The sequence below is a fragment of the Nymphalis io genome, chromosome 4, assembly GCF_905147045.1.
Source record: "Nymphalis io chromosome 4, ilAglIoxx1.1, whole genome shotgun sequence".
NCBI lineage: Eukaryota > Metazoa > Arthropoda > Insecta > Lepidoptera > Nymphalidae > Nymphalis > Nymphalis io.
Window position 1 is genome coordinate 11,764,707 of NC_065891.1, and position 11,349 is coordinate 11,776,055.

The 11,349-nt window shown below is 30.8% G+C and overlaps 1 protein-coding gene across 1 annotated transcript in view; it reads right to left on the reverse strand.

Moving 5' to 3' along the window:
- The window catches only part of LOC126768125 (nose resistant to fluoxetine protein 6-like), a 51,417-nt gene extending 42,239 nt beyond the window's left edge, over positions 1-9,178 (reverse strand). Inside the window, exon 1 of the mRNA XM_050486041.1 lies at positions 8,650-9,178. Coding sequence (XP_050341998.1) covers positions 8,650-9,133 — 484 coding nt within the window. The 5' untranslated portion in view covers positions 9,134-9,178. The remainder of the gene's footprint in view (positions 1-8,649) is intronic.
- Positions 9,179-11,349: the final 2,171 nt, after the last annotated feature.

Below are 11,349 nucleotides of genomic sequence, written 5' to 3' on the forward strand. Positions count from 1 at the left end.
CGCCGTAAATGTCGCCGGGGCTAGGGGGTGTCCGTAACCCGAGAACCCCTTAGAATTTGGAGGCCTGCAAAGGCGGGCCAACCGTCGGGACGTCACGGTAGTATGCGCAAGCGATCCCGTGGCGTCCCCCGAAAAGACGGTGTGGGTATCGCTGGTTTTTTGGTGGGTATTCCGGCGCCTTCAGCGGCGGCGAGCGCCACATACCCCCCCCTCCACTTCAAGTGGGGGAAAGGCGTAAATGCGTTTTTCCAGCGGAAAAAAAGGGCTGACTGACTGACTCATCACCAGTAGTAGCCAACATAAGTTTTTAACTAAATTAAAAAATGAAAGGTAGTAATAATAATAATATTAAATAAATATATATTATGTAGTAAGTTTATATGTTTCTAAACTCGGCGGCTGACTAAACCCTCACTTACGTAATCCGATGGGACGGCAACTCAACACAAATAACGAGAGATGAAACGCGGACCAACGGCTGTACGCGTCTTGTAAGATACGGGAGTGTTACATTGTAACGTCCTAGCCCTGCGCTACTAATGGAAATTTTTAAATAAGTTTTATTTTTCTTAACGACCACACTTTTAGACCACATTAAGGTAGCCGTTAAACCAACGAAACAGTTATGTAGAACGAAAAATCGGTATATTTATAAGTTTAGAAGGTATATATGTATTTGCGTGTGAAATTTTGGAAGACTAAAGTTTGGGAAGCCACAAAGTTTTGAGATTCTCAAAGTTTAATCAGGTATATAAGTATCCGTATGTTCATTGTGTTTCAAGATGAATTTACCAACAACGAAAACATGGATTTACTATACAAAACTGTCTAAACATATACATACTACAACTGTGTCGGAATTATTTTATATAAAAGAATAAATTATTCTTCGTTAAAATCTAATATTTGTCTTTCTATCATTAATAAGAATCTATAAAGAATATAATTTCTATCAAAGAAGAAACTATATAGAAGAACACAACCAAAATTAATCTTAAAAATATGTATTTGATACTAAAAACTATTTATATAAATTCTTTAACTGCCACTTTAAAGAAATATCCTATATATTTCTTTAAACTCGTGTGAAACAGGTTCACCATTACTTGCTACAACCTGGGACTATTTATAGCGAATGTACGGCTAAATAGGTGCAAATTTGCAGAATCGGTTTCTGGACGGAGTCGACTTTGCTTAGACAACATGGCGTGTTTTATAAATTTTAGACGCGTCGCTGTTATAATTTTCTTTGCGAACTCATTTATGAATATACCAAATATGAATAAATAAATAATAATATATTTATTGTTATTAAGATAAAAAGACAACAATTGATATCGTTTATTACTTTATAATTGATATTGGTCAGAATATCAAAAAAATTAATAACTTTAAAACTCTTAAATAATCTTAATAACAAATATTATAGCTTAATCTAACTGCAATTTTAAATTTTATAAAAATGGATGTCGACCAGACCTACGTACTATATAAAATTTTTAAAGCAAATTACCATGTAAATGTCCCACTGCTGGACAAACGCCTCTCAAAACGCCTTTTGAAAAGAAAGATTGGAGCTTATTACACACTGCACCGATATGGTTAATAATCAGACATCTGAGAGAATTTCATTTGACATTGATGAACACGTGATGAATTATAGACACTCGCCTGGTTTTGATCCCGCGACTTCCATAAGAACTCCTTGTACAAGCCATTGAACCAAATCTTTTCTTACATCTATATCTTTATTTCAATTTATTAAACAGTATTACAGTACACATCCGTATTCAAATAAATATGATATATCGCAATTTTATTCCTTTTCTGTAAATATAAATTGCCGTTAATAAGTTTGCAATTTGTAAAAGTGGTTTAGGAGACATTAAATATGTTTAGAAGTACAATGAATACTCAAGTAAATTTTACAGAGATTTCTGAAACGTTTTTTACAAAATAAATTTACTTGTAAAGCTTCCACGGATTCGGAATACAGATTATGTAAAAAAACATACAGTATAAATGAAAAAGCTAATAATTTTCTATCTTTATTATTCTTGTGTTTATTTCAACGTCAAAGTATAAGTTACTCAATAAATAACACAAAATCTTTAAAATAACTAATTTTAAGAAACAAAAATGATTTCTTTTAAATAAGAAGGCAGATGGTCTGATTATAGGCACCTGATAGTAAATGATCAATCATTGACATTAACGCTGTAAGGAATATTAACCATACCTTACATCGTCAATGGGCCACCAACCTTGCGAACTAAGATGTAATGTAGTTTCACTGGCTCACTCACCTCTTAAGCCAGAACATAACTAAAGTACATTGACACTAAGAATTAAGCATAACCCTATTTTATGCATGACCTATCGGTTCGACGATTGTGATTTTATTTACAAGAAATCATTCATTATTTAACGCTTCACAGCCAAAATTTAATAAACATTATTATCATTATTATTGAATAAAAATTAAAATAATTATAGCGGGCATTTATACATTTGAATTTAAATTAAAAACGTGTTTTAATGTCGCAAATTAAAATATGTTTCCAATACTAGTTTTATATTCTTTGTATGTCTTTTATACAAAACCAGTATTGAATATTAATATGTAGTCTAATATGTTTTAATTTTAAAAAATTGAGACAGGATCACAAACCTTAACATATTTGGCAATTAATAGTGAATTTCATTTTAATAATAAATACACTGTTAACACAGAATGCAAGCATCCTGATTAATATGAAAAATACCAAAGCGAGTTTGTTCGTTTGTTTATTTCTTACGCTTTCATGTCCTAATTACTCAAGACATAATGCTGAAAAGGACAAAGGGTATATAACACATGATCGAGTATTAATAATGAAAGTTAGTTGAATAATGTTACTTCATTAATTCATTCATAAAAGATTTTTTCATTGATTTTTTCATTCATTGATAAAAGAACTAATATTATAGAAAATTTGCAGCACCTCAAATAATTACCTAATGGAGTTTCGCTCAGTAAAAAGCCAAAGCGTAGACGCTTCGACGCTGATTCAACTGACGACGATTTACTAACCCTAATCGTAAGAAGTTAGGTAGTGCCTTATATGTTTATAAACATTTGATAAAATAAGTTTAAAAAAAAACTATTAAATATTACTGATATTGATATATGATGAAATGCTGAATAGAAGGTGTCAGAAATATAGAAAGAAGAACTACTATTAATCAATACATTATTGTAACTACGAAACTCCCAAAAGCAAATTCATTCTTCACAAAGATAATGAGTGTTCAGAAAATCTCTGTTTTACCTCCACTCCAATTTGTTTCTGGTTTATCCATTCCTTTTATCTTACGAGACGAAGCCGAGCATAAAATTTAATTATAATTCCTATTGTATTTCATATTTTCATTGAACAATTTTACAGTAGAAAAATAAGTGCAAATAAATTAGTAATAAGAGACATCGTTATGAATTTCATTATTAACAGCCTATTTGTTAATGATAACCTAACAAATTTTGGTCACGTAGTCTGTTCTCAAAGGACTACAGCCAACAATACAGAATATATATTTTAGTGCTCAAGTGTTTGCGCAAAGGTGAGCACCCTCATTTCTTCACAGAGTGAAGAAATAGTGCAATGGCAATCCGATACGGGCATAGAAAATTCAGGCGCATGACTTTGCTTGCTGACTTATTTTCTGTGTATTGATTCGATCCTCGTTCTAAACTCAAGACTTCAGGATACAGTCTTACAAGCTAGCTACTAGGCCAACGGAGTAGTCAAACCCTATTTCATTTTCATACAAATTAGTCATCATCAAACATCTTTATTATATGAGAATAAAACCTTTGTCATATAAGTACTAGTCTTTACTTTATTATAAAACATTATTATAAAAGATTAGTCTACCAATAATTGTATTGCAATACGATATTGCAATAAATATTTCCACATTCGTCATTGGATCAAGGTATTTAGGTGCTACCACATAATTTGAACATGGACAATATAACAACATCGTTAGAAAACCTACACGAAATTCTGCCACAATCACAATATACCCTTCAAAAGGAAAGAAAGCTTTTTCCCAGTAGTGGGATATTTACAGGCTTACTTTGCTTTACTAGAAACAATTAATGACAAATGCAATCTCATTTCTCAAGTACAGGTAAATCATCAAAATCAATCAATATTAAGTACGAAATATATATAATATACTGAAAAGCATCCTAGCTGAGACTACGACCTTTTCACCAAATTATGATATTGTTAACTCTTTTTTTATGGTTTTGTACCTTAATTTTTTTGTCTTTGTTTCTTTTTGGTGAATAAAGTTATTTATTATTATTATTATATATTTTACGATAAAGTCAATATCCGATAAAATAAACAAAAAAATATAGAAGAGTCTGCGACAACACTTGGTTCAGTGAAAATAATGAATTCATATTTGACAGGTTCTCTCTGAGAATTTCGCTTTTTAATTGTCCTATAACACCAATTTTATTTACTACATTTTATTGGTTTCATATTTATTAATAGTAATAAAATTATTGAATAAGTTTAAATTAAAAAAAAAAATTAGAGACAGTAAACTATATTTAATTAATGACCTTATTGTGTTGTAGCAAGAATGTAATACTTATTTTATGATGGTGAATTACTATTTTAATTGGCGTGTTTGTTACTGTATAATTAAGTAAAGTTGTCGAGCAAAATAATTTGACGTATGTCACATAACTGCTGATTAATAAGTTCAGTAGCATGCTTATTTACCTCATGCAAAGCTATTATATATATAACATAACTGGTGGCATATTAGAGCAAAACATATATTATTGTTTACTTCTAGGTATCGATAGAAGATAATAGAACGATACCCAAAATAGAATCGCTGAGGAGTGCATCAAATAAAAATCTATTAATTTCTAATTTTGTTTTTAATTTCCCCGGCCCTGGATTTACATAAAATAATAAATTATACCTAACATTTTGAAATCAACTTTAAACAGTCATATTATTTTTAATTAGTTTGTCTCATAGCCATTAACATAATTTAAGGCGTTTAGCATTAAGTTACGACCTTTAATTAAAATGTTAAAGGGTTTAGTCCTAGCATTGTGAGTTACATTTTTATTATTAATACTAGTATTTGAATTGTATAAAGTGGTATTATCTCCATTTGCCAATGATCTGCCAATCAAAGGATCTAAATTATTTAACACCTACTAACTTATTACACCAATAATTACATATACATTTTTATTGGTGGTTTGTGCAAGCTCGTCTGGATAGGTTACCAACTAGATAGTGGTACCACCCACTCACCAGATATGCAACGCCTCCTCAGATTCATTTAAATATAGGTCATATCATTATTTCTTGTCCTTACTGGAAAACACACTTATACGTCATGAAGGTGGATGGGGATGTGGGACTAACTCGCACCGATTTCGACAGGTATTTTACAAAAAAAAACTGCGGTACACTCTTCGTCTGTTGGGGCGGTGCAACGGGATCGTTTGCGAATACTGTCCTGACGCCCTGTCAATCATCCAGTGGAAGTCATATCCTAGGATAGGGGGTGATAAAATGTTTTTTTTTCTAGTATAGGTAGGCGGACGAGTAATTATGTAACCTGATGGTAAGTGGTCACCAACGCCAATAGACAATGGCCTTGTAAGAAATGTTAACCATCCCTTACATCGCCAATGCGCCACCAACCTCGGGAACTAAGATGTTATGTCCTGCCTGTAATTACACTCACCTTTGAAACCAGAACACTACAATACCAAGTACTGCTGTTTTGCGGTAAAATATCTGATGAGTGTTTGGTAACTACCCAGACGAGCTTGCACTGAGTCCTACCACCAGTAAAAATAAACCTACCAATATACCATTAAATCGGTGTATTGTGGATACAATTATACTAAGTAATTCTTAAGAAAAAAAAAGGCTTAATGTATAATCATACAAATGTGATTAATATCATCTTTATACAACTACATATTAAATTAATGATCGTAAAGTACAATTTATCTTATAATTGAGAATTTTGTATGAAGCCCCAAACTCTGATTTTACGATTGCAATTTTAAAGAATTTTTTGGTTTGTTGTTAACTTTTAATAATTAACTACCTATTAAAACAAATATTTTTAAACAGTATCGAAATACAATACAATAGATACCTAATCGCTTCACTTTTTTGGTTTTGGAGTTAAAATGATTTTATGATCTTCTTTTATATATTTTTTATAAATTGTGTGCTTATAGAAAGTTTATAGAAGTCTTTATAATTGTAAGTGATGTGCTTACTTTATTGTGATTAAAACTTAACTCATTATAAAGATTACAAATATATGGTATGAAAAATGGTATCAATTTGGATATCAAAATGGAAAAAAAGCCACAATAGACACTGATCAGAAACTTATTAATATTAAGTTTATTAGATTACTATTGCAAAATCTTTAAAAGAATATAATTAGAAAATTGCAAAACTATAATTAAACATTTATGAGAATTTTAACGAAATTAAATCATAACATAGTCATTCGTTTTCGTTTTGATCACGTTTGATTTCGTGACGTTCATTTATTAAGTTCAATTATTTAAACAAACAATGATACATATTATGTTTAAATTAAAAGGTAGTTCGGATTATTTTGCTAATCATATTTTGAGACGGAATTGTAAGGTCTGTGATTTATTAGTTAATTAACGTTTCAATGTTGTGATATTTCATGCCCTATTTAGGCGAACCATTACTGCCGGGAGCTTAGTGGTTGATTTATATGGCTGAATGAATGAATCCCAAGTCGAGCCATTACATCTTATTGGTGTTTTGCTTTTTAGAAATTCACACCAACATCTCAGAGATAGGATATTGCACTTCACTCCTGCCTTGTAAAGCACATAAACTTAACTACTATTATTACTAGGACTATTTATTGAACTTGATGACTCTCTAGTCATGTTGGAATGCCATCCGATTGAATGACGAGAGTACAAGAATTTCAAACTTCAGTTAGGTTATGATTAGTTAGAGATATCGTTACTGAGGTCTTTCCTTCATTTACAGATTACGTCACGATATTTACCTCAAACGCAGAACACGACATGAATTCTGAACACTTATACAGCTCTTGATAAACTCAATATCCCTTCCTCGGAATAGATGACCTTCAGTTACGATGACTTGTCATTCTTTCCACTAAAAGAATCTACTTATAAACAATTTTATCATCTAAAAAAAACGCAATAAACTAATTTGCGTTTTTTTTTTTTATATTAACAATTTTTATTAGAGCCTTAGCTCCAGAACAGAATTACTGTTTATCGATAAAATAATTGAAACATCTGCATTAAAAGTGAATGTTTAGTAACCTATTTGTGTCATTGTATGCGAATAATAAAATTGTTTATATTCTAACGTCGTTTTCTCAGTCACCTACGTATAACAATCCGTAAACAAGGACCAGCATGCATTACTGTATTATAATACACTGTGTGCAATGCATATGCAAGGAATCTACGGAATACTATCAATATTGTAATGTTAAATACATTTATTTATATAAGAATTAAATTATTTGCATCGAGGTCTTAAATAAATATGTACAAAAGATGATTATAAAATAGATACTGTAGAAATTATGACCGCGAGGAATAAATAATTAAAAGCAATAAGATAGGATTTTTGTTAGCAAAAAATATAAGAATAAAATTGTGAGGAAATTACCGTCGAAATATGAAAAATATTGTTAATAAAATAAAAAATGTTGGCAGTTTTTTTATGATCTTAATAAAATGTAAAAAATAGCGTTAATAAATAGAAATTAAAAGATACAATGGTACATAATAAAAATCCTCATGGTATAATCTGACTATATATTTTTAATACTCTGGGAAATTAATGTATACAATAAACATTCAATAATTAAATTATACTCGTAATTACAAAAAAAAAAATATAACGTTTTTATTTCTGTTATTTCGACTTCAATTTTAATACTTTTAACAAATATCATCTGAATCTAATGAATGAAAGACCGATAACGAACGTATGAGATCAACTTTTAATTCGTGTGGATATATTAAGCAACCGATTGAAGTTTAATATTTTGACCAATATGATTAGTATAAATGTTTAACATAATCAATTAAAACTCAATATTATTTGTTTACCCTTGAAATAAAATCTCAATAATTACTTACAGTGGAAAACCTTTTTCAATGTTAATTCAATTACTATGCGTTTTAAGGAAAACTCTTGTCTTTTTTATCTCTTATCAGTTTTATTCTTTTACTTTTAAACAATAATATCGTTCCAAAATTTATAAAATAATAACGGAATGAGATCTTTAATTCGGGGCAACATATTTATTTCATAGTAAAACTTCTTTTCTATCCTTATTACTTTCTAGTTTCATTGTAATTAAATAAAAGTGATTGACTTGCACCTACAATCAACGATATAACCTAATTTATTATTAGAATATTCCATATATGGTATTTAAAAAAATATTAATTTTTCCTACAAAATTCTAAATCTTAACCTAAACATCAGTATTTTGTTGATTTTAAATATTTTTATGAGTATAAATTTATATATAATACTAATAAAATAATGTTATACTTACTTTTTAACGCCCATCTCTTATTCATGATTAGCCCATCCAGAAACCTGTATCCCTGTTCCCTGCAGACTTTCTCCTTCACATTCGCAACAGCACTTGTTAGTGATAATAAATCACTTGCGAGCACCACAGAAGAGGCATAATCTGGAGATTCGTCCACCGCATTTAACTTTGGCGGTTCATTTTTGCCAACACCCCTAGCACCGTCATCATATACATTATACTCTAAATCTTCAGTTTTTTTAACATTTCGCATATCATTTTTTATCGTTTCAGATAGCTTAGCAACTAAATCCTTATCAAGACGTAAGTTCTGAGCAGTCCGGTTAAGTCGGGCAATATCTAGAGGATCTAAGTTTCCACTGGCATTTAAAAATGTAGTTAGTCTTTTTAAAACTTGTTGGTCAATGTTTGTATTGTTAATAATGTTATGTTCAACGGCGGCTACCGCGCACGCGATCGTAAGTAACGCTCCGATCGAGATCATAGTGGAGGCGTGCGTACGCGCCGCTTCTGTTTGCTGACTGATCCACAACCTTCGAGGCTTGATCAATGAAATGGACTATGTCAGCGCTTTGTTCGCTTATGTCCTGTGACCATTACCCTATTATAATTGCTTCATTGTTCGATCGTGTCGACGTCATTTCGAGTAACAGAATGTTATGAGGATATTTTATGGTACCCTTTACCAACAGTAAGTCACACAGTAAGTAAACAGTACAGTACACTATCTCACAAACGCACTTTCATATTTTCATATTTAAAATATCTGAATATTATTCTACTTATTTTTATTCGTTACCGCTTATGTTAATAGTTTACTTGATGCTTACATAATGATTAATTTTATTGAAAATTGTAATTAAACATGTAAGTATTAAATTCAATTTAATTTCAATTTAATATAAAATTAACAATTATTTTAAAAAAGAATAGAAAACCAAGTCTAGTCTTTACTGTTTTATACGTTAATATATAATTCATTCAAACAAAAAAAACAAGTACCTAGTATTTATAAATAAATATAAATATTATCATATAGCTTATAATGAATGTTTCTGTTTTTTTATATATTATAAAACAGTATTTATGACGATAGTAGATGTTTTACAGAATTCCGTTTTTTGCTTTTCATTGTTAAAAAGAAATGTATATATTTTTCACAAATGACATTAGCTGATTTATAATTACTATACTACTATAATTTAAAGAAATTAACAAGAGCAGGCTTATAATATTTCAGTACATACAACATTTTCAGTTTTATTTCAGTGGGATATTAGTATTTATTAATTTTTGAGCACCCGGATCTAGATAGGACAAAAAACCATGAGAAAAACAGCATTCCCTTAAATCTATTCCGATATACTTATATGTCTTAATTTATTGTGACTGCAAGCGATACCTCGTCGACTACCTCGTTGGTCTAGTAGTGCTAATCGGACGGCAATCCGACACGACCGAAAATTTTTCACGGGTTTATGAGCTTTCCGAGGCATGGGATTGTACACCAACGTCCAGACTCCGGGCTACTATTGAAAATTTTCGACCGAAAAACCCAATAACTTTTTATTGATCCCAGGACCTCCGGGTCTGCGGCCTTACATCAAGCCGCTAGGCCAACGAGGCAGTCGGCAGTTTATAGACTATCATTTATAGATATTTGCAATAAATTATTTTAAGGAACATCAATAGTTTTTGCAGCGCACACAAATAACGAGTTTTATATGAAAAAAATGATACCTTGGGTTACATTTATGCAATTTTCAAAAGGATCTTTAATTTATTTTAAAATAAAATATAGCCTTTGTTACTCACTGATAATTAGCTTTTTGCGGGTAAAAGAATTTTTAAAATCGGCTTAGCAGTTTATCCATTACAAACAAACATACAAAATATAAAATTTCATAATAACACTATAGATAAATAATTATATTTCACTATAGGAAAAGCTACATAGCAATAGCGACCTTATTCTTATTTGTAATTTCTGTTTAATTTTGTGTCTCATTCTATTCTATTCTCTTCTATTCGATTCTATGGCTACATTTTTATCTACTTCTGTTTTCAATGAAAGCTAATTATTGTATGAAAATAGTTGTTATCGGTTGAGATCGATTGAATTTACTTTAAAATATAGACAGCACCAACTATGTTTTTTTTTTGAGTAATAACTAATCACAATATCTACCGTATCTGTTCATGTAAATTTAGCATTAAGTTAATTAAAAGACGTGTGCTCCGGACAACATTACATTTAAAACAATTGAATAAGTTTTTCCTCTGGTAACCGTAACAGCCTGTGAATGTCCCACAGCTGGGCTAAAGGCCTCCTCTCCCTTTTTTTGAGGAGAAGGCTTGGAGCTTATTCCACCACGCTGCTTCAGTGGGGGTTGGTGGAATACACATGTGGCAGAATTTCAGAGAAATTGGACACATGCGGGTTTCCTCACGATGTTTTTCTTCACGGTAAACCACGAGATGAATTATAATGACAAATTAAGCACATGAAAATTCAGCGGTGCTTGCCCGGGAACCCACGATCATCGGTTAAGATTCACGCGTTCTTACCCCTGGGCCGTCTCGGCTATTTCTTCCAGTAAAATGATGTCTAAATATTAAGTTAGACCTCTAGCAATACATTGGTGAAAACCGTATTCAATTCTGTGCAGTATTTTTTGCGTGATACGGTTACAAAGGTAA